General features: G+C 36.8%; 2 protein-coding genes across 2 annotated transcripts in view; one reads left to right on the top strand and one right to left on the bottom strand.

Moving 5' to 3' along the window:
• Positions 1-25,864, top strand: part of LOC139121670 (RNA polymerase II elongation factor ELL-like) — a 76,361-nt gene that overhangs the window by 11,589 nt on the left and 38,908 nt on the right. The window contains exons 2-3 of the mRNA XM_070686749.1: positions 23,965-24,012; positions 25,038-25,156. Coding sequence (XP_070542850.1) covers positions 23,965-24,012; positions 25,038-25,156 — 167 coding nt within the window. The remainder of the gene's footprint in view (positions 1-23,964; positions 24,013-25,037; positions 25,157-25,864) is intronic.
• LOC139121669 (uncharacterized) lies at positions 1,723-8,174 on the bottom strand. Its single transcript, XM_070686748.1, has 6 exons — positions 7,580-8,174; positions 6,937-7,126; positions 6,103-6,194; positions 4,518-5,314; positions 3,551-3,884; positions 1,723-2,650 (listed from the first exon to the last, which is right to left on the bottom strand). Exons 1-6 carry the CDS (start codon positions 8,082-8,084, stop codon positions 1,854-1,856), a joined length of 2,715 nt encoding a protein of 904 aa, XP_070542849.1. The 5' UTR covers positions 8,085-8,174; the 3' UTR covers positions 1,723-1,853.

Raw genomic sequence — 25,864 nt, 5'->3', positions numbered from 1 at the left:
TATATATATATATATATATATATATATATATATATACATATATAGTTCCAACAAAGCATTGAGTACAGGTGTGGGACTGCCAACACAATGCTTTCTACGTGTGTGTTTGGCATAGCCATACCCAGTTACACAACACACAAGTCTGCACTCCCAGCTAAAGTGTACAAACTTTACACTTGGTCACACAAATTTGAGTAACAAATATGACAAGAATTACTTCATCTGTGCACTCAGCTCATGGTTACTTGTATGTAAATGAACATTTGGTTTTAAGTGGAACTGGCATGACATCATCAGTGGATTAACTAGATAATAACATTAGGGGGGGGGGCTGATATTGGTACAGTCAGACTTGGTAGTAAGTTATAGGAATTGTGTTCTGTAAATATACAGTGATGTGTATTTAGTATGTCTTATGACATAGACACACAATGTACACAATGTACATGTATATTAATTTCAGAATTGCCAGAAAAGATGTAAAGACGTTTTAGTTTTGCATACTGTACATGCACATTTGCACATAACAATGCTCTGTAACTTGGATTAACATCGAGGAACAGTTTTGCTGATACTGTGAAGTGAATGATTTGATATGGCAGTACATGCAGTGGTGTGTTTGTGTAAATAGCAGTTGGTAGATGTTTTGGTTTGTAATGTATGTATTAAAAGGCTAGATTACTAAGTACATTGTAAATGATGTGATACTGTGGATTGTACAGTCGGTGTGGTGGATATAATCATGTGTGGGAGTGCATTTTTGCTTTTCATGTGCGTGTGGGTGAGTGCTGCAAATAAGCAGTGCATGCAGGTACTGCACATGTGTGTCTATAAGTGTAGTGCACTTTGGCAAATGATATCCCCCCATAATTGTGTATTACAGTGCAATTAAGGAGGTACGCTACCATTCAAAAAAATTTCCGGATATTCATAAAAGTGGTATTTTTCATTTTGCTTAAGTACCCCAGTGGAAAATATGTGAAAAAAAAATTGGGTCCCCATGCAAACTTTTTCACAAAATTGTGCTAAAAACAGCAAAAATTCATAAAAATTACCATTTTTAAGAATTCCATATTTTCCAACTAAAATCAAATTAATTTTGCAAATTTCATAAAAACTTGCTATAGAAGTTGACTTATAACATTAACATGATACCTAGGTCACGTATGTTAGCAGAAATCTTTTGTGAATAGCTCCATAAAATGAAAATTTGTAACTAAAAACACATTTTTATCACCATAACTATTTTCAAAAAAGACACATATTGCAATTTAAAAATATCACTCAATATCGAAATTATCAATAAAACTTGTGATAAATAACAAGAAAGGGACACTCTTTCATATGCATCAATAAAAAATGGGGGTGCCCATACTCGTTTTCCTGTAAAATCACAAAATATAGTGAAAAAATAGTAATTTCAGCAGCCATTTTAGGTGAAGCAATTCTGACCCCCTAGGTTGCTCATTATAGGTGTGATTCAGATGACGGGTAATAGCTGGCAGTTTTTCTACTTCCCTATACTCTGTGTTTCAATGGTCCAGTATAACTACATGACTTTGCACATACATGAACGTATACTTTTTTTGCAATGCCAAAATTTTGTGAAAAATTGGTCATACTTTTCATTTTTCTATGTACAAATAAAAATACCAGTCACTGTGGATAATAAGCACATTTTTTCAACCCCTGTGAAAAGTATCATACAAGAACAACATTTCTCTGTATTGATAGTGTACTTTATTTGAATATATTATTTGATATGATTTTTTATATAAAAATATTAATTATTGTCAATATACATATACATTTCAATAAATAGAAACATCTATAAATGTAAGGAGATGTGAATATTATGTGTTTGAATTAAAATAAGCAGTAACATTTGCAATTATCCGGCTATTAGATGTGATTCTTGGTTTGTTCCAGAATTTCTCAGAAAATAAATTATAAATACCATTTTGACTATCTCGGAGGTAGGCAAGTTTCAAATGATCTACACAAAGACCTGATGCTGATATTTTTTCAGCCATGCCTTTACTTAAAACATTGCCTTGAACAAGTGGGTCAAAAGAGGATACATTTTTCTTTTTCAGCAGAGTGATTTCAATTGATTTAACAATATATGAAACTGTAAAGCTATGTTGTAACAATTGTTCAGCACGAATAGCACACTGTGTATGTAGTGTTTGCAATGCTTTCACATCATCAATTGCATTGTGAGCATTGTATGATTTTCCAACAAAGTCTGCCACTAAACTTTCTTGTGCATATGAATGCCTACCTGGATGTAAATTTCTGAAGAGAGGCAAACTATCTGTAAACCCATCTACAACAGATGAAAACATCTCCAACATGTTGCATGCTGCTAAAGTATGTATAAGCAGACGACTATCAAACGCTCTACAGTTATGTGCAAGAAGTAAAACATGTTTAGATACATGACTCAACCACTGAATAAAATTAATTAAACAAGCACGAATTGGCACTGTGTCCAATGGCTGTCCTTTATAAAACAACTGGTGACCAATAAATGAAAATCCTGTAATTGCTGCTGCTTGGGGTGATATCGGCTTCTTTGTGTGTACATACTGATTGAACTCTTCATTACCACAGACAGCTGACAGCTGAACAATATGAGCCTCCAAACCTGTGAAATAAAGGGGGAAAAATTACCATCAGTGCTTATTTTCTGATTCTACTATGACAATAAATAAAGTCTTTGCTCAGATACCCAGTGTATATAAGTATGGTTGATGATTTGACATTAACAAGTCATCAGTCGATGACACAGTCCCTGTCAGTTCAATGTGTTTTAATCTTTGGGAGTTTGATATAAACATTTTTGACATACCAATAAATTGTGGGTTTTCATCCTGGCGGTCATTTTCTACTGTATCACAACAAAAATTCATGAGAATATGTATGTCATGATCATTAGCTCTGTGACAAGTTTGAAGCAAATTGGCTGGGCATATCTGAATTAGGGCTTAAAATATGAAAATTACAGGTAGCAAAACAAACATGTAAATGTTGCAACAGCAACTTGATGGCCATCTGGAGCACATATTGGATCACATCACATTGGGCATATTGGATCACATTACCCATAAACTGTTACTTCACATGGTTTGAAATCTAGCTAGGGACGGTTGAATTATGGTTGAACAAAATGGCTGGTCCGATGGCCGTATTTAATTGTATCGTGAAAAAAAAATTGACATGCATTTATATAGCATAAATTAATAATATAATTTATCCATGTACCAACACTGAATAAAATCTGTTCAGGGATAGTAGAATTAAAGCCCAAAACATGAAAAATTTGCAACAAAATGGCTGTATGGCTCTGGATCTTATCGTGAAACTTATCAATGTGCATCTGTATGGTGCAGGACTCTATCCTTGTGCCAGGTTTGAACAAAATCAGTTCAGGGGTATATGAGAAATGGCCGCTGATGGATGAATGCATGGACGGAACCCTATTAGTCCCCGGCGGACTGTATCCACGGGGACTAATGAAAACATGACAAGGCATTTCTATACATACCAGTAGATGTGGTCTCTAAATCAAAATATACCACTGTGTAGTTATTGTCTGGTAGTCTCTCTGCAATGGGGGGCTTCGGTGGGTCAGGAATGCTACTGATATTGGGAGGTACTGTAGAACTACATGTACTAAAGTCTATACCACTCTCATATGTCCTTCCTTCTCTCGTTTCTTGAGCATGCTGTTTACCAGACCTAGCTTCTTTGAGTTCTTGTCGCCTGTGTTTTGCTTCTTTTGTCTGATTTTTAGATTTTTTATTTGCCGCAGCTTTTTCAAATTTTTCTGCCAAGGATGTTGTCACATCACCAGGAGACAGTCCATTTTCTTTGTTTGCCTGAAAGTAAAACACAACTGAATATTTAAATTATGGTAAATGAAAGTTATAAATTACATACCACTACAAGCAATAACTGATGACACACAGTGAAATGTATGCCTTTTCAATAAAATACACCTAATAGGTTGCAGCATTCATGCAAGAACCTTGTGTGTCTGCTTCTTCACATTCATAGTTTGTGGTTATTATAGCATCATACAGTATGCAGCTGGCATTCAACACAATGCAAATACATATGACAGTATTTACACTTTGATAACTGCATTTGTTGCATTTTCTGTCAACTGTGAAATATGAAAGGCACACTGACAGAATCTACTGTAACACACCCCATCCATAATTTTTAGTCGTGTGGGGTGCATCATTACTGCACTGATACAGGTTTGTGTTGTTTGCAACCAAGCCTACCAACAGCAGCGGAATATTGAACACATACTGCCTGGCCATGAGGTCTATAGCACCTGTTTATTACATCTGAGGGACTGTGAGTTACTAGGTAATAGTTGATGTGACTATTTCTCTAGGGAAATAGTCATTCTATTTTCCTGTCACGTGACTGATTTTAGAGAACCAGGACACAGCATGAGCATGAGGTATATTATAAAAATGTGTACTCTACAGAAGACTTACCTCTACAACATACTTGTACCCAATGTTTTTTTGAGCTACAGCAGCGCTAACACGATGCACAAGGCTTTCTGAACCTCCGTAGAATTTGGACTTTGGTGCTTTGCTTGCTATACCATTGTTGATACTTTCATTGGCCTGGGAGCTGCCAAGGTTTGCCAACTTAACTGACTGATCGACCAGGGAGTTGAACAGTGAATCTAAAGCTGTACGCAAGTCATTACCAGTCAAGTTCTTGCCGTGGGGTAAGCTTTTGTGAGTGTAGTTAACAGGATCCTTAGCAAAGCTGCACCACTCACCACAGTTGTCATGTTCACCAAAGGCATGTGGTATGATACTTCTCAGTGCTTTAGCAAGACCATCACTGCTGCCCTCATTCTGTGATACTGCATAGTTAAAACATTTCTGCAGATACCTGATGACTTTGTTGGTCAGCAGTTTGTGAGATTTTTGAAGTTCAAACAAGTTGTTACCTAGAACTTTCCGCACATGATTTCTGTCACTTTGTTTTTCTATTTTGCTATCTATTTTGTCTCTCAGATGATGGATAGTTGTTGTGTCATCATCCATGATGATTGTTCCAATGTAGTTCTTTTCATCATTTGAGTTGACATTGTTCACCAGTTCTACAGCCATATCAGGCTCCATTGCTTTGGCACTGCCTTGCCAATTTCTGCAACATTTGTGCACTTTCACTTCACATTTTGAAGATTCTGCATGCTCACAAATCCTACACTTTTTTGAACGTGTTGTGTAGTCAATAACTTTACCAGATTCCTTCCCTATCAAGGTGGCATGCCCTTTGGAAAAAAAAAACATAAGATGTAGACCATATAAATAAGGGTGTCTAATATACTGGACGAAACATTATAAAATCTAGAAAATGAATGGTATTGTATTTAAAGTTCAATGCAAACTTATGTACCAAATGTCCTGATGTGTCAGGAACTCAATGCCCAGGAATATTACACTGCATTCATAACAACTAAAATGTAGATTGACATGGACCATAATTTGTGATATATTACTTTCTTTACACATGAAAAGTGAGTATTCCATTTATTTCAATGCATGGTGAAATTTGTAAAATGAGCCCAAAGTGTTTATTGATCAAGTCAATGTGGTGGACAATTTAGTCAATGTATATTATACAAATTTACCCCACTTTTAATTGTTGCAAAAAAACTTGTCTGCACGTCATAAAAGTGGTTTAAAGGGACATAAGCTGTAACTTGTGGCAAGTTTTTCAGTATTCTGCTTCTGTATATCAACTACCGTGTCTGACCCTAATTCATTTGTCATGCTGAAATTTTGAATATTCTTTTTGTTAACAGAGCTTGTAGGTGTGTGGTGATCATTATTTATTGTTTACAAATGAATTCTAGTCCGGACTTGAATACAATTTTCAACAATAACAATGGAGATTATACTCATATAGTTTGTGTTGATATGTTAAATACTTGGCATTAAATTACAGTTTAGGGATTCAATGCAGAAAGTGCAGGAAAAACCACAAAACAAAAGTTCTGAAAAAATAGCCAAAAGATACAGCTTATGGAGCTTTAAACCAATAAACACATGAGATTACCTGTTAAACTATTATACGCTCTTCCACTACCTCTTTTCTGCCAACCAGCATCGTATGATGCACAAAGTAGCACCTCTGAAGAATCACATTTCCTTTGGAGAAAAACATATAGTGTGATTTAGGTACATATATGTCAGTTACATTGAAAAGAAAAACAGGGAAAACTTAAAAATTTTCTTAATAAAATAAAGGATGACCTTTAACTTAACCCTCAAGTATATCTGTTTGTACAATTACATTCACCTGTTGTTAAGCTTTTCATAGCAATTCTGTCAGATGGGCTCCAGTAAGTTCATAATTTTCAAGGTACCAACATTATTATATCATGAAATATGTTAATAGGATAGTGTTACCATTATTACATGCCTCGGGGTTAGTGCAAATATGTGCATTGATTTGAATAGGAACATCCGGGGAGTTAGCGGGCGTGTGAACGATGTACTGACCGGTTTCCATAGTTATCCGGTCCGGTGAAGCCCTTCGACGTTTTCGATGTCAAAGTAGACGCTTAATGCTAGATGTAAAATATCAGTGCGCGCACTGCTATTTTGACTTTCGTTAAAATCTGTTTGATGCTGCTCGATAATGGTAAAATTGTTTGCAAATGCCCTGCATGTAACTAAATGTCATATAACGTTAACTGTGAAAGGCATGTAATAAAAATATTATTGCCTGAATACATGGGTTTATGTGCCCTCGCAGCAGGAGACAATTTGCCCTCCTGGCGTCGGGCAAATTGTCACCTGCTCTCGGACACATAAACCCATGTATTCAGGCAATAATATATAAAATAATATTTACAGTTATATTTAAAAATTACTTTGCTTGATTTACCTTTTCTTATGCACAGTAGCTTCAACCTCTTCATGCAAAGCCCTCTTGCAAGACTTCCTTGCAACTCTGGAAACAGCAGACCCTGCTTCACGCTCCCTCTCCTTCAAACTCCTGTGGGTTATGCCAGGAATATTTAAGATACCTAACAAGGAATTCAGCTGAGTTTCCCCAATTCCAACGTGTAGCATGGCTTTAAAAATAAAAAAAATACAATTTTTTCAATATATGAAAAAATTCCTTCATATCACACAGTTACTCATACTGTTCCATGGAATAACATTCGTTTTTTAATGATATATAATTTTGGCTTCTATATCATTAATGTAAAAAATCATGGTTGACAATCTTGACACGGCCTACTCAGTGACACGAATACTAGCTGCAGTACAGTAGCTCGAGGTTTTGCCTGGGTATTTGGGTCGGACGGCAAAACCAGCCGTCCGACCCAAATACCCAGGCAAAACCTCGAGCTACTGTACTGCAGCTACACGAATACATGAACGTACATCAAAGTGACGAAATGGAAACAATGTATACTGCCGATGTAATTACCCCCCCCCCCCGCCAACAAAAACATACGGTTCCGTATACTATGTAAGTCAACTGAGACAAGGTTGTCAAAAAAATAATAACATCTACCTACCTGTTCCAGCTTTTGTATTAACATCCCAAATTTGACTGCCAGACACACATTTTAACGGCGACCGATGCCCCTTCCCTGTTCTCACACAGTTGGTACTATCACAGTATCTACACTTCAAGTACAATAAACTTCCAAGGCCGTACTTCGTTTCTTTGAAACACGACTGTAGAGAGAGGGGGCCGCATGCACAATGCTTACAACATTCCAGCCCTTCAGCAAGAATATCAAGTTCGACAATACGGCGACCCTCCCTCCAACTTTGGAGACTCTGACGATGTTGTTTGACGTCTTCAGTCAAACAACTGACTTTTGAGGACGTAGCGGTGGACGATTTTCTATCAGTACTATTCACCGCATTTTCACTGCTGGATTCGCTACTTCTGTCTTCACTAGAAAATGGAATGCCAGTACATGCTCTACAGTTAGACTGTCGACGACGACTTGTTTTGTACGATACAAACTTTCCTTTGCGATCTCGACGTGGACTTTCCTCACGAGCCGCCATGATGTAACTGTTCACGCTCGCGAGCTTGGGTGGTCTGATTTGAACATCTACATGTCCAAACGAAAGAGGGCGCTGTTTCAAACTCGAATGGTAGCGTACTACCTTAAGATCAGGTCGTTGCAGCTTGCGTACCTAGGTAGAGCAGCAACAATGAACAATAAATCAGAAGTAAAATTAGACCTAAAGCCATTAATAGTGAGAGCATGTAAAGAAAACCATCCTGTGTCAGATATGATATGGGTCAGAATTGCAATTTGAGCAATTACAAGTTACAACTTGCATTATCAGAACGGTGTATAACTATAAATACATTTTGATGGCAGCCACATATTTTATTAGCAACAGTCACAATTTATGACACAACAAAGTCACCACCTTGCATGGTTCTCACAGTTTGATCTAAATTTAGTTCCTACAAGTACATGTACTTTTGCACAAGAAGGACGATGATGTGTATCTTGAATTTATTTCAACTTCCAAATTATCCGTGTCAGATTTTCATGCCATTGCTCAACTTGCCCTGCAAAATCTTGATTACTGGTGTATCACTTTAGAAAATTCACTGTTCACAGCAACCATTTTGGGTTTTCATGCATATAGTCTATCCAACTTGTTCAGAATAATTATGTATAGTTTCATGAGTGATAGCCTGTTAATAGTACTGATGGCGTTGGTATGGTCATGCAGGTGTGTGCATGAGTTGATAATATGGATCATTTTGCCCTAGTTATCTGGTAAGGGGATTTGATGGGGGAGATGAGTGTGGTAATTAGGTTGTTTTGGTTATCTGATAAAAGGGGTCTAGGGGAGAGGGATGGATGGGATGAGTAGCTTGCCCTGGTTATGTATCTGGTAAAAGGGGGTTTATAGGGGAGGGAGATTGATGGGGACCAAGTTACCGTAAATTTTTGTAAAATGGTTGTAAGGAAGAGGTGAAGGGGTTACTTTGGTAAGCCAAGCACAATATAGGTAACTTACGATCATTGTACAGGAACTATGGTGCAGATATTGGTTTTGATCACAATGTATTTCACTGGTTACAGAGTGATGAGAGAATTGCTCAATGTGACATGGAATAAAGTGGGACATAGCAAGGGGTTTATAGCAAGGTAGTGTTGGCCACACAGTATGGTCTGAGATAGCAGAAAGCAGTAAATATTTTGTTTTCTGTAAAATATTTCACTATACAAAGGTGCATTCTCCAGTCTGCCTATCATGTTCATAAGGGGGGTTTTCAAGGGGGGGGGGGGGGGGGGGGGGGGGGGGGGGGGGGGGGGGGGGGGGGGGGGGGGGGGGGGGGGGGGGGGGGGGGGGGGGGGGGGGGGGGGGCATTTTGTTTGGAGGTAGTGAGAAAAAGAAATATCCTATAAAGGTTTTAGAATAAAACTTTGTTCCATCAGATCTGCATTGCTTCTGCATACAGAAAAAATAATTTGCAGCAAGACAGGCTATAGAAAAATATTGCTGCCATACCAATTCCTCCATCCCACTCCTCCCTGAAATCAAATGGATCTTCCCAAAGTGCAGACAATATATATATTGTATACATCTGATGCATCAAGAACCACAACACTCATCCATTTGCTTTGGTCACCAAACACTTGAAACAAGTACACTTCTGGGTATGGAAAGTGCACTGCAGTCACACCGTTATCAACAACTCGTTTTCCTGTGCTGTCTGAGAAAAACATGCATCGCTGATGATTAAATGATTCCATATGAAGGTCAAATCACAGAGCTTGTGCATGTTATACCCAATAAAAATATCAGTAAGCATCTGACTTGATCGAAATCTACAAGTATATTCAGTTCAAATACACTGAGTGTGTTGAACTTAGGTACATTTAGTACTTAGTCATTGTGAGTTGATAGATTTGTGATAGACAATCAAGCAATATTGCTTGGTGTACATTCACAAGCTACATTGTGCTCTCTCTTCAACCAGAATGTTGAGGACCAGTTGTAATATTCTCATGAATTTTTTAAAGGCCAGTCAGTGTACTAGGTGTAAGGGTTTGACCAGGTATCCATCACCTATACGTAGAAAGAAGTTAAACTTATATTTGACTGGTAACCTAGCAAATGCAAAAGTTAGGAGAAAGCCAAACAGTAAGTGACATTAGGGGATAGGACCTGTCTGCATGTCTGGACACATATAATGGTTGTTTTTAGTCATTTACTTGTTTCAGTAATGATCATTATAATGATAAACTTTGATAACAGTATTGCAAATGCTCATTTGGAAGACTGGCCAGGCTTACCCAGGTGTTTGAATACTGTAAATATTCTGTTTGTGTAAATATATATATATATATCGAAGTATACAGATGTCCTCGTGGGAAATTACAAGGCTGGATGCTAAAGCAGAGCGTTATATAATAACACAAAATTACTTCAAGTACAAAGTAATGGTATCTGTTACTTAAGTCTCATGTCACCACCAAAAACAAATATTATCTATCAAATTTTAACACCACCTATAAATAGAATGGTACGTCCCAATCATACATGTATAAGAGTGTTGAGCTAGTATTACTTTCACTTCATCTGTCTGATGATTGCAGGATGCATGAAACTTAAGTAACAGATACCATTACTTTGTACTTGAAGTAATTTTTGTGTTATTATATATATATATATATATATATATATATATATATATATATATATATATATATATATATATATATATATATATATAATGTTATGTATGCCGAAAAATTAACTTGAAAAAGATAAATTTCTGAAATGAAATCAGCACATCGTTTGAAGTATTTCAGGGGTTTTGGATCATTTATTGCTGCAGATTTCTTTGATAGTGTGAGCTGCAGCACATTTTTATGCAAAATTAACACCCTTGACATTTTTCTGAATAAACAACATTTTAACAATTCATATGAGGAAAATTAGTGAACAGGAATTATGTATGCGTATATTACTAGAATATACAGCATAATCTGTGAAATTTCTAAGTGAGAGGAAAACACCGTATATGGCTGCAAAGAGAATGACGTCTGTGCAGTTGTAAGGTCAGCAGTGTAATGATAAATTTGCCGTAGGCTGAAGTAATCATTGAGTGGGTCCGAACATGCTCCGGAAAGCAGCCACTGACCATGATAAATTTGCCCATCTCTCAGTGAGTTTGAACTCAATCCAAAAGTGATAACCCTGCCAAAGTATTTCCTGTGATGAAAAATATCCTCTTGGCCATGGACAAGAGTCAGGTTTATTACACATGTCTGACTCTTGTGTAAAATTGCATTTCACAGTCATGGCAAGAGATGTAACCCAATACGCATAATATCATTTGTTCACAGGTTTTTTGTCTGCAATGATCAGATTTCTACATCTCATCTCCTTTGTCATCCATGTGTCCAAGAAATGACATCCTCATTATTCTGACAATATTAAAGAGCAGGATTGTAATTATGTGTTCTTTTTTTCGTGTGTGTGTGTGTGACAATTTTCATTCCACTCTACTCGATAATTGGCGTACAGAGTATCGGTGAATATATAACTGCCATTTGACAGCCAGTGTCGACAATCACCCAGGAGTATTTTATTTCAAGGAGAGTTATGGAAGACAGTAACCCAACAGACAATTTGCCTGGCTGTCCGTTAATGATTTTTTGGAAACCTGTTGTTAAATTTCAAGTTTGCGTGTAAATAATCTCATAGTTACTGGAAAATTTATCCAAAATGATTATTTCCAGTTTGACTATGTGTCTAGGCAAATAGTTGAAAATGTTTGATTCCATTTGTTTGTTGTGTGGTATACTTTACTCTTTTTGTCTCTCAGAAATGAATCATATCATTATGAATTGTTTATGACCCATTGACCGTTTCTTGGATCAATACTTAGCGTTTACTTTGCCAATAAATTTAATCCTAAACAATGCTCCATGGCAGATGACACATATTGCAGTATCGCTTGACCTTGTTATTGCCTCAAAAAATAAGGTACATACACCGCAAGTTGAATAGGTATATAACATTATATTTTGTTCATCAGTACATGATTCATGTTCATAAACAAGGTATGTTTTGTCTTGTATTGATTGTGGTCATGTAGAATTGTTCCATGCCAATTTTTACAATAATTTGTTGTAACCTGCATCATATGTAGTGAGAGTAGGATTCAAACTGAGATGCCTACCGGGTCTTTTCGCAAACAGGAAGTGAAAATTGATATGTCCACATGAACGTGTTGAGGATGCCGGATCTACTCAGTTCATCATTGAAAGTTTGAATAATTCTTTGGTCCTCACATCGCCTTTGGATCAGTATAATTAGGATCTGTAGAATTGTTAATCAGGCTCAGAGTTCTGTACCAGACATGTATGCACATTGTCTTATTATAATGTGCTGAAGTCTGTGTTGCAATGAATATTGCATGGTTTCATTGCCAAGCAGATGACAAAACGAAATGGCCAAGTAATAAGGCATTACAAAGAACAGCCTAGGTATAAGAGCACGTGCTGTGGTTTCCAAATACAGCACCTTCTTATGTAATTGCTGAAAAATATGGATCCTCACCGCAAAAAAATGCAAAAGCATAATACATTTTTTTTATGGCATTTCAGAACCACTGTATACAACATATGACACAGTAAGCATTATTCTTTAATGCAGCCAGAATATTGAGAACTTTCATTGTAAAAATAGAAACTGAAGTTAAAATAATAATTATATGAAATTTGAAAGGATACTGGACAGCTGGTACTAAATATAATAAGTGTTACAGGGTGACATGTGTATTACTGCATGTCCACAACTGACACTGTTTTGAGGGAAACATCCTGGATTGATTCATTACATCCGGCATATAACTGGATTCTCAAGTTTTATGTACGGAATGTCTGAAGTCACTGTCTTTTGATATTTCCCTTTCTCACTTCTATTAAATCAATATGTAAATATAATACCATAACCTATTTTGGTTTAAATTATTCAGCAGACTGAAATATATTACCCCTCTTTCCTGCAAGACAGTATCACTTACCCAGCAGCCCAAATCAGTAAAGAGCAGTAATGAGCCAAAACCATGTATATTTTCATCAACTTTTCTTGATCTGTTGTTGCAGTTTTAGTCTGTACAAAATCTGTTTATGCAATCTGTATTTTCAGAGGCCATCAAATGATAAATTTTTTGTTAAAGTGCGCCATATGGAAAATGAACTTCACTAGGCTAAGCTTTAACCATCTTGATCTGATGGTGAAATATGAACTTGGCAAGATGAGGGTTGCACAAGTGGTTGGTTATGTCTACCAAATCCTTGATTCTCAGTATCACGTAACCAGTAACAATAATCATTCTTCATCAAGTTTAGAGCTTGGGAATTCTGAATATTATTGATTTTGAGAATGAAGTACATGTAGTCTACAGTTACGAATTCACTTGCAGTTTTTAACGCTGCCTAGTCTCGGGACACCCTGTAACACTGTATGTTCCTTGTATATTTGTGTGTGCGCACACGTGTATTTGCATGCGTGCATGGATTCTCAGTGAGCGGATTTTGTGGAGTGGGCATCACCGCTGTTTATCGAGCAAGGTATCCATATGTTAATAACCACACAAAGAATATTTTTTCAAAATGACAGAATATTTAAATTATGCATTAATATGTAAATTAGTCACCCCTCTATTTTTCCAAAATCCCAAAAAACACTGGATATGCATTGCAAGGGGCAGCTCTGCTGTCTGGTGATACAGTTTTTCAAATGCCACAACTGTCCATTATCAACTGTCATTTATCATTGCCAATCAGCTGTTCGGTCATTCCAAACTTGTCACAAAACTACTTTCACAGTTGCTTTGAAAATTGTGTAGTTCTGTTTCTGAGAGGGCCATCATTCAGATTTCAAGTGGTGTGAAAGTTGAATCAGTGTTTTTAGTCAAGGATGCTCAGAAGAGCCTGTAAGTTGTTGAGGGGTGACCCCATTCTCATTTGTTGAAATAATGACATAACCATTACAGGGTATTCAACCGTGTGTATTTAAACTGTAATATTTCATTTCTATAAGTTGTTCCATAGATGTATGGCGATTAATACAGAAATGCAAATAGGGCGGTACAAGTACTCAAAAGTTTATGCATTGTTAGTTACATTTAATCGCACACATGTTTGTTTGTTATAGGTGAGTCTGATTAAACTGCATAGGACGAGTACGTATATATTGTTATCAGTCCAATGTAGGTGATTTTTTTTCATTTCATTTGGTGACATAGAAAGATCAACACACAAAGGAATGTAAATCATCCATAAACTTATAAATTTACAGTCTCTAGAAACCTACTGACCGCAATATTTCTCCATTGACATTTAGCTGGGCTGTGGGGAATCATATTTTAAAGTATTTTAAAAATTTAAAATGTTGCAGCTTAGGCTGTTGCTCTTCAATGGCGCAATTTATGGGTTTTAGGAATGAGGCTGAGTTGGTGTGTGTGTGTGTGTGTGTGAATAACAATTACTACTGCCTGAATGCATATCTATGAGATGTGCATTGTAATATAGGACTACCATACTTGCGATGACTTGTTCCAGCAGAACATCAGTCTTTGCCAATGACTTCAGTCTCGTTTATTCATCACTTATTCTGGATTCTCCGCCAACGAGGCCCAAAGACAAGCACTAAATTTTTATTTCATTGCGACAAGTCAAGCTATCAAGCCTTGTGGATGCTTGGAAGGCAAATGAAATTTGACATATTTTACCATTTTAATTGCATCATATTTCTTCATTCGTTTTCCAATTTAGTGCGAAACTATTTGACGAATGATGTAATTCAGACATTCGGGGGGGAAGTGGTTTATGGATTGCAATAACTTACATCGACAGCATCTTTGAGGGGACCCTTCAAGTTTTGGGAATAATCTGTATGTTTTCAAGGACAGTCATTTCTGAAATTGGTCGGAAAATTGGGATTGAGACTATTTAGGTAGATGAAGTATTTTCATAAATTGAGTGATTATGTCATCGAATGGAACATGTCAACATCTACCATTGAAATATTTCTAATGAAGCAGAAGCAGGCTGTCTCGCAACCCAGGGAAATAACGTGTCATGCCACTTGTGTAAGATTTCATTCACACACAATTGCAACTTACAAGAGATATATATACAGGAACAGTATATGGGAATCTGAATGTAAAGGCTGTTCTCGTGAAAAGTAGGTCAGTGCTACTAATAATGTCTAGAGAGCGGGCTAATAATAGCACGTGAGAGTACTCTGACGGTTTGAGAAAAACCTGTTTTTGCTGCTGATAAAAATAGCATGTTCTGAAAGTAAAATTAATGAGAAATTATTGCTGTCAAGTGGATTATGTTACGAACATCTTACAACAGCCCTTTCAGTATTTTCCGTGGCACTTCAGAAACAATATTATGAGGTATTATTTAGCTCATTTAAGGATGATAAATACCAAATTGTTCATTTTTCTGTCAAATTTTCAAAATTCTCTGAGAATACTCCTTAAAGTAAGACCCAGAATTGAGATGTGTCGCCAGTTCAAGATAAGGAATGGTTTCAGTGTAATTCACGATTTTTAAAAATCAAAACAAATGCACGTGGCTATCCCGGTTAAATCGGGGAGCTTTTGTAAACATTGTGGACACATTTGCATTGCTATTTCCATAATCCATCTTGAGTGACACAACGTTGCGTTGCACTAGCTAATTTACATAATGACGTGCTGTGACTTCTCCAATCATCAGGATTACTTCCGTCTGTAAACAATAAACCGTAATTAAATGTTTGTCGAAGCCTAGTCCAATAAACAAGTATTCGTACAGTTCCAGACATAGTCTACACCAGAGAGCAAGTAATTTTTCTTAGTGTGGTCAAGACATCGTGTCAACGACGATTTCTCAGCAGTGCGACGTTTTATCACTCTTACCTAGGGTTGGTCGGAGCCTGCACACGCCGCTTTACGGTGGTTGACGTCTTTTTGGCAATGTTAGATAAACAATTACACAGTGTTCATTCTAGGATTTAAAAACAACGGGCCACTGTTGGCCCCAACTCCTGTCCCAAGGGGGCCATTTTAGAAAATCGGGGGCCATCACACATGTAAAAACCTTGAATTTTCTGCAGAAAATACAATAGTCTATCAAGTCAAGAAAAGGAGAATACTGGAGATCGGGCGCCCCGTAACCAACCAAGCCTACTGCAAAGTTGTCCCTTGTACGTACGCAACAGGCCCAATAATGGCAACAGCAAACCGTTTGGTTTGATTCAATTGTTTACGTAACTTATGTGATGAATTATTGATATGTCGGACTTGAACAACTGTACAAATTGCTAAGGACTGTGATTTTGACTGTGGAAACGATCATGATCAAAGCTTAGCGCACCGGTAGGATTTCTCCGAGAGTGTGGTAGGATTTCTCCGAGAGTGGCCCTCGATTTGCACGCATCGACAATTAGGCTACTCATACACTGATATAGCACGAGACTGTAACCCGTACGACCTAAATAAAGTGATCGATACATCAACTTTTAAACATAATTCGTATGTATTAGCAAATTTACGATCATTGGTTCTAGCCAAAGGGTTTTACACAGCGGTGTTGTTCTATGCAAAGACCTGGCTACTCTGGAAAACGAGATGTGTTCGACCTAAAATGTGGTGTTCGACCTAAATGTGTTGCTCTTCAAAACGATCATGGACGTTTTCCTTGCAGTGTTCAACGTTTCGTTTGTATGGACGGTAGACGTTGAAAACGCTTCAATTTAAGGGACTGGCCGATCATCCTGGGTTCATCAACTATACCGGCGTTAAAAATCCGAGTGTCGACTAGCTTTCCACCTTTACGCAGCGGCCAGTGCCGTTGTTTTATATTCAGCGGCCATGCCACATTCGTACGGCTCAAAAAAACCGTTGCCCCTACATCAGTCCTTTCTACCCAGCTTCCTATGTACCACCATATATGCTGTAGAGGGTATTTAATTGCAAAGGTTGATAGGTAACTGAATCGTTTTACATGTCACACTATGACTGAGGTAATGACCTTCGGGGAGCTACGCGAATGTATGAACCACAGGTTATCGTAATGTTGCTTGGATAGTCGTTCGAGGCGGGCGGCCGCAGGTCGCCGTTTACTATTTTTTCCAAGGAAACGGCGACCTGCGGCCGCCCGCCTCGAACGACTATCCAAGCAACATTACGATAACCTGTGGTATGAACTACGTGAACTCTGCGTGATCGACCCATTCATATAATGTTGCGCCCTTAGTGGCGCGTCAAACGTAGAAATGAGGGCCATTCGAGATTTTATTGCGCAATGGCGCGTCCTAGAATTAACTTTGCAATTAGTGCGACAGTATGCTATCAAGTCTACGGTTCTGCAATGTCTATACAGCATGTGAGGGGAGTGTGATCTGGGGAACGCAAACAAGCTTATCTGCATATGAATTTAGGACACGCCCGCTATCAGTAATGACTGCTGACGTCATTGTTTTTCCCACTGAAGCCATTCGCTGTGGCGATGTGTCGACACGCAAGGCTCCAAAATGTAGTTTTCCGCGATTTATTTTATTTTCCTGGACTTTTTCTCTGAACAACTGTCATTCCCGGCCGACATCATCACTTGGTAACAAAGTATGTCCGTGTTGAGGCTCGTGCACGTCTAATTATCAAATGCCGTAGCGTAGAAGTATCAAAACATGTTTTTTGCGTTTTTCTCGAATTCAATGTGTGAATGAAGTACCCTTCTTTGGCACCTCGTCAATTCGCGCTCACAAACACTAGCTGCTTGAAATTCACACCGTCCATTGGCAACATAATGAACTCAAAATTCGTGTCTGGGATTTCCTTTATATGCCTTTGTTATTTTTTAATGCGTTCTTAAAGGTGTTGGACGAAGGTGCTTTTCAAGGAATTTTAATTATCACGCCATATAATTTGAATGGAGCCTCCGAGATAAAATCGCAGAAAAGGTTTTGAAGGATATTGTCAAGGCTTGTCAATGAAGAAATTCCAACCGGAAATCTTTCAGCGTGTTCGCATAAGGCCGGGAAAACCGGTTTTTGGAAGGTTCAGCAAAACGCTTGTCACGTGACTCTTATGCAAATAATGACCGTGCACTGTGCTTGGTCGGATAGCTCTATATCAGGGCTTTCAGAAAATGTATACTTTATTGGGGTTTGGGACATGTTCAATTGAGAAAAAATAAAAATCTGAAAGTGCCTAAAAGGTATTTATCATCCTTAACATTTTCTGGAATTTTTTCAGCCATATAATCCTCCTTAATATCATTTTGTATTTAAATGGACAAATTTAATGGCGTTTTGCTTTTTGCATAGGAAAGTCCATCTTTCACCCTTCATTTCATGTTAAAATTACTCGTAAAATTGTAGGAAATTATTCAGGGCAGTTGTGTAACTGCCGATAACAGTGTGCGTGCTTAATTTATTGAAGTGGCGTAATGCCGGTACTGTGAATGTGTGGCAATTTACAAGTGGTGCCAATTTACTGTGAAATCAATTGGAAGTGAACATGAGGTGTGCCAAGGAAATGATATTGTTCTCTTCATGGCAGACTTTAGCCATTATCAGTATGACGTGTGTCCTTGCAAAATGAATTTATATACCTCACGAGGTAATCTCCACAAGGGGATTTTTAGGGGTGGGCCACCCCTCTGTTTTTTGGAGCAATCTATTCATATGTTAATAACCATACAAAAGAATACATTTTCACTACAAAAGAATATGCAAATTATGAATCGTTATGTAAATTGATCATGTCTCTGTTTTTTCCAAACCATAGAGAACACTGCCTTAGCACTGTTGCTGCTCATAATGAGATATCTTTTTAATTCCTTGTATTGCTCCTTGAGGGTTATGCTGAGTGTTTTGTGACCATTTTGTTCGGCCATTTGTCTGAACACATGGAGATCCTGTATGACATTTTGGGATAATGACAGCATTTCAAGAATCCCACGGCAGTTTGAATAAATACATTAATGCAGGCACCATGTCTTTGCATTGGCTGTTTTGTCCGATAACAATGTCTGTACATGTTGGTTCAAATTGAGGAAAGAGTTCGTTTGTCACCATTGTCAAGATCTAGCTGGTACTCCAATGGTTGACACATTGAACATCATAGTGCCAGTGTCCTTGCACTCAAAAAGTCCTTATGTCATCATAAAAATGTCACACCTTTCTATGAAAGCAAGAAATAATAGTATACTCATACAAATGAAAAGTTAAGCGCGCATGGGATCAAGACAAGTTCTTATGGAAATTGATATATTTTCATGCTATGTTCACAATCAAGACAGTTGACAGTTGTTGATCACTGATATATCAGTCAACTGTCATGTGACGCAAAGATAACCTACCGGGTGAAACAGCTTTGACTCTTCTGCAAGCACACTGTTAAAAGTTTTTCATGCAAGTGTGTATATTAAAAGGGAGGAAGATTTATATTTTGAGCCATCTGAAGTTATACATTCATGAAGTTATTCTTTCAAACTTTATAAAAAACATTGACGTGTCCTAATCATAACTTGAAGACAGAGATTAAAGTGGAAATGTCAGGAGGTGCATAGCAAACCAGGATATAGTTCAAAAGTTACTCCTTCATGCCTTTATGAGATAATTGGTCTACCTGTCTTGTTAAGCCGAAACTTTACTCTTTCAAAAAAATGGCAGACGTTGTGAATCTCTGAAGGTGTACAGTACCCAGCTATGGTTGACATTTCAACCCACATACATTTTCCGATTTTCCTAAAGCAGTAATATTATTGTATGTATCATATCTTCAACTGGAAGGCTGGTATTGCGTCAGGTGGCATTTTGCAGATATGGCATAGTACATTGAAATTTTGTGAAAATGGGTTGAATTATCACTGGAGTGAAGTCCAGAAGAAGGAAGTGTTTGTGTAGGTACACTTTCAAGGTCATACTTATGTGTGTCACGGTCAATAAAATGTACACTGCGTGACTCTGTAGTGTAATAATGGCTACTGTGGATACCTTCAAGTACCCAGCATTTAATGTGTGTGCTGTTGTGTGTTGTTTCAAATACAAGATGCTCCAACATTTCAAAATAGTGCACGAAACTTGTTTAAAATCCAAAAAATTATAAAGTCAATGATGTATTGACAAAAATGTTTGATCTGAACGTAGAAATGTTCTACCATGTTCATACATGCATGGATGTAAAAAATTTTTACATCCATGATACATGTAACAGATGGTATTAGTGTATAACAGTATATTGATTTTGTTCTAATTATTATTTCTAGTGTGTGATTTTATATTTGCAGATCATTGTCACTTTCATTTTAGAACGGTTACACATCTGTAATTCGGTCATATTTGGCATATATTTTCAAGAGTTAGGCAATCATATTCATGTATATATACTGTACCCAGTAGTGTCCAACAGCAACTCTTCAATGTTCAAAACCCTCACATTGCTTACTGATTTACACCAAAGCAAATATTGTGTTTTGAAAATAAACCCTTAAAGGTTCTCTAAACATTTGCTTATTAGCATGTGAATTGATGGCTGTCAGGGGGATTGCCCAACCCTTGTATTTCCTGTAGTGGGGAATGTTGGGCAATCATTTAGCATGATATCCTTCCTTACTTGGAATTTTGGACGTTTTCTTGGCTATTTTCATAATGGAAACCCTTTCATGATTGAATTCCGTGCATTCAATCATCCAATTTATTTTGGAGAAATGAATCATGATGAAAAATTGAAAGTTTCAACTCTACAGTCAGATTCGATTACATGTGCTGCATATCTGTTTTCATTATCTCAGTAAAAGTTCAGTTTTGGCGCCATCATCTAATACACTCTTTTATTTTGCGAAAATGTGTTTTCATTCTGGTTGCATGCAATTTTCAAATAGAACATGTATATTACGTAGTATCCAACTTGAATTTAATTCTAATGCTGTGCTATAATAGTGAAATCATACAAAATTTTAAGGTTATTGAGGAAGAAACATGCGTTTGTGGGTTACATTGTCAGACTGCAATGTAAGTGACTGTACTGTCATGTTCATTGTTAGACTCCAACGTAAATTTCTGTACTATCATGTACATCACAATTGGTAGTTTAAAAGAAATTGTGTTAATCTGTTTACACTTTGGATACATATGTGTAAGTATGTAGTAAACTCCCTAGTAGCTGTAACTTTTGTCGTACTTTTCAATAATCTTGGTTTCTAATATATTTTTGTTCTACTCCCAAAATCATGTCAAAATTTGTATTGCCCAGATTGTCAAGACAGGTTGTGTGTGTGCAACGTCTGGTGTGAATGTTGACAAATGAGTTTTGGTTCTGACTTGAATTCACGTGTCAACAAAAATATTTCATATTGTTTGCAGTGTGTTATGTTTGCAGGGCTAATACTTTTGAGAGTCAAAATACTCGAAGGTGGAATGCACTTCAAGGACGGATATTTGGACTCTTAAACTTTCACAATACCTTTTTGGTCTACCACTTGTGGGAGCTCATTTGGAGCTCTTAAAATATTAAGTTTTCAGTGGCTTATAGTGAAAAAAAAAATTCTGTATTTTATCCCAGAGGGATGCTGGCCATTTTGAATTTCAAGTGGCAGTATATGTCAGGTAATTTCTGTCTCGTGGAGTTGTACCAAATTTTGCACGGTGACCCTGATTTTTATTCTTGATTTCAAAAAGGAATTGTTTAAAATCTCATTGAGGAAAGTTTGAACTAAAGTTGAAGTCTTTCAATTTCAAGGCGAGTATTACCTTACGAGACAAATAAGAAAACTTGTTTCATAGAACAAAATAATGAAAATGTAATCAGCATTTACAGTTATAGTCCCTTTAAGGTGGTATGCGCCTTGAAAGTGGAGGACAAACTTTTACTCAAACTTTCCTCAAGGAATCTCTCAACCATTCTCTTTCAAAATCAATGGTAAAAATCGGGGGGTCACCGTGCAAACTTTGGTACTAGAGAAACAATTAACCCAAGATTCAACGATATTTAAAATTCAAAATGGCCGCCATCCCTGTGTTAACCTTATGAAGAAAAATAAAATTTTCGAATTTTGAAAAAACTAAGCGGATGAAAAGTTTTCTTACACCAAGAGCTTTAAAATTAACCCCCAAACATTGAATATTAGACAAGAACTGTAAGTTAGAGAGCCGGAATACCTTTCCCCAAGGCAGGTTCTATCTTAATATGGGAATTATGAAAACAGTATATGTACCTGTGACAGTCAATGATGTACAATGTATACTCATATAATATTATAAGTGTTAATTGTAGATTTTTGTATCTTCCATATATCTAATATCATATTGAACATCTTTTACAGTAACATGGCTTGATAATTGTTGAAAAGTATTCATTTTGATGGAACTAACATTTTACAAAGTAACATTTGAAAGTACACAACAGATATAATAGCATGTTTCTTGTTAAAATTGAGCAGAAGTGTTAATTCTTCGATTTGCTCTGCAATTAGTGATTACACCAGAAAAGGATTAATTTGTCAAAGAGAATTACATCATACACAGGTGTCAGCTGTATTTTAATTTTCAGTCTCAGTCTCTAATGCATCATATGATAAATTATGATATGTCTGCCTGTTTTATATGTTGTATTTTATCTTTAGTTTCTGTGTCAAGTCTTTTTTGATCTAGTTCTTGAAATATTGATTTATAATAGCTCTTTCCAGTTATCTCATTTCCTTCGGTGTGGCTTTCTAAAATTAATGCGCAATATAGATACTGGTATGTTACTCAATAACATGCAGCATTTACAAAATTGCCAAGATTTTTCAGAGTGAAAAATTAGAGACAGCACTCCAACACAGTGTATATATGCTCCAGTCCAATGTTATTTTCATAATGTAATTGTTAAAAAAATTTAACAATGAAGTGGTCGAAGTTGCGTTGTACAATATATATGAACACGGTGGAATCAGTGATCGCAAATGTCATTACATGCATTTTTGGTGTGTAATCCCAGAGGGCTTCCTGTCTGAGCTAGCCCTGATAAAATCATGATAAACTGGTTGTATTCATGTACTTCCTGTTATATCAATGAATGCAAAGTCCATCAAATGAAAATTTCCAAGAATTCCCACCACTAGAAATTACCTTTACAAAGGTGAATTGCCCCGCAGAAAAAGGAGGATGGTTGACGTAGTACACAGGAAATTCTAAATTCAGAATGGAGCACTTCTGCAGTGCTCCGAATGTGTATACATAATCTCATCAACTTGTTGTATTCACAAGTTTAGTGAGACCATTGTTTACTGAAAACATGCTTAAATTCAGAAGACAATTCAAAAACCGTGAAACACCTGTTAGAAATATGAATGTTTCAAAAGTCGTGGTGTAGAGTAGCAGTGTAGGGGACGACCCAGTGTAGCTAACCCCAGTCACTGACTGACCCGACTCAGAAAGCGTATAAACGTCACTCACATTGTCATTAAATCTTTAATATTATCAATATAATCATACTTTGTTCTCTAGGCTTCAACAAAGGGATATCAACTTTTATTTTTTTATATTTAATATATGTAAATTTTATTGTGTGCATTTTGCAATCTCCACAAAACAGCAATAGCCATTGTAGGCTTACGTGTTTGGAATAGTGTCATTGTTTAATCCTAAGTCAAGACTTTCCACACTGTATAGTTTTACTTTCATTTGCCTCTATCATACAGTGCAGCATTCTGTCTGGCAATTAAATATTCCCATGAACTGTTTACCTGTATGATATTTAATGTTACCGATCAGAGTTTGGCATATGCTTCTAGAACTGTGTTGATCCTGATAGAATTTGAATCCCTTCACCGAGTCACCGAGGTTTATGAACAGCTGCCAATACACCGTTGAAATCAATTTTCTTAGACCTTGTTTTATTTTCTTCCATTCGTAGAACAAAGAATGCAGCACTCCGACTATTCAGTTCAAGAGGACAAAGGGGGTGAGTACGGCACAGAAATACATTGTAGGCAGGGATTTATTGCAGCAGTCATTGTGTTTCACACGGCAACAAATGCTATTAAAATCTCGTCATCTCATGCATACAAGTTGCCATGGTGATAAATTTTCCTGAAGCAGGCAGCGCCATAATGAACAATGTAAGAATCCAGTGTTTTGACGTAATCCCTGGTTCTTTCAGCGAGCATTTTCGCAATTATAGAAGAAACCATGCTGTTAGGGTGTCTTTTGAATTTATCAGCTTGTTTTTTGAAATTGCATGATTTTATCATACTCTTCCATCATAATGGGATACCCTCCTGTGATAATGCCGATAATTGAAGTAACCATCAGATTTTTATCCCGGTCAACGTCCGCTTCTTGCTACGATAAACAATCATTGTCCTCATAACTTTGGAATTGAAAGTTCACAAACGATATATTTCATCCCAGATACCTTGCTTTATTATACATTTTGTATTTTATTCTGTTTTAAAGAAGAATAAATCTATTGTGTGCGTATGTCCAAGAGTTCTGTACATCTTACGGAGGCCAGTAGTCTAGCAAAACCAGTAAATGTTAATTGGGATATATGATTAAACTGTACACAAGACCACCAAACAGTTAGGCACGAGTATCACCAAATCTAGCCCAATACTATGATAAGACCACAAAAACTGAATTGGAATTGCTCATCCCAGCTTATGTGTTACTGTGATCACTACATTGTTCCATTCTTGTTAATCTTTTTGAGCTTTTTATCACTACATTCTAATGTCACTACAACGGCAAGTTGTACATGTATTTTCTATGTTTCAGTAAACCACAAGTGCACTGTTAAAACAGAAAGATATTTACAGTGTGGTGTATTTGGTACTTTCTCAAGATTTGCCCTTTAGATCCTTTAAAATATGTTTTAGAAATACACATATATACCCAGTACACTGATGTTTGAAATTAACTTCCAAAGTACTAATATTTAGGTTGTCTCTCCCTGGTTTCTGATGGCATGGAATTTTTTTCCCACAGGTAATAACATTACCGGCACAGTTACAAGATGGTCAGATCACAAGGAACACCTTCAATTTTTCCATGACTCCCTTTGAAGGACCCGGAACCTTGGAATGTGTACATAAATGTAAAAATAGGTAAGTTTTGTTTAAAATGTAGGTATTTTTTTCTTTGCTATGTACTTGTGTATAGCTTTTTTTCACTTTCAGCATGTTGTCAATGTTTTATCATATACATGTAAATGTAGTGGTTGTTCAAAGAGCCATGATGCTTACTGTTGACTAAATTTAGCTCCAATGTTCATGTGTGAAGGTTAGCTTTGTACTAATATGCCTGTCTGTCTGTCTCTCGCCAGAACAACTCATAAGATTGAAACAAAATTTTGCATGTATATATGTGTGTGTGTGTGTGTGTGTGTGTGTGTGTGTGTGTGTGTGTGTGTGTAGAGATAGATATACATTGATAAGAAAGATTTATCTATTCATTCCATTTTATACTGTTATGTACAAACATACCAGTATTCCTCTCAATGACAATCAAGCTTCCCTGTATCATTGATTTGTCTATTGCAACTATCGCTATGATTTATACCATGTACTCTCACACTCACCTACCATACTAATTCACTACATTGTGAGAATGGCATCAAACTTGCTGCTAAAGGATGACAGAAAAGCAATAAAATGAACTGGTAACACTCCATATGTCAGTGTTTAGCTGTCTCCTGGGTCCCTTGCTGTAAATTCAAAATTCTAAGAGTTGTCTTGTGGTCCAATTTTTTGTGTGATCTCAGTAGAAAGACAATATGAGAGAAGGAGTAAAGTGTGACGCAAACATGTTTAAAT

This window comes from Ptychodera flava, chromosome 21, assembly GCF_041260155.1.
Source record: "Ptychodera flava strain L36383 chromosome 21, AS_Pfla_20210202, whole genome shotgun sequence".
In the NCBI taxonomy this organism is placed as follows: Eukaryota; Metazoa; Hemichordata; class Enteropneusta; family Ptychoderidae; genus Ptychodera; species Ptychodera flava.
Note: the sequence above shows the minus strand (reverse complement) of the source record. Positions and strands in the feature narration are given on the sequence as shown.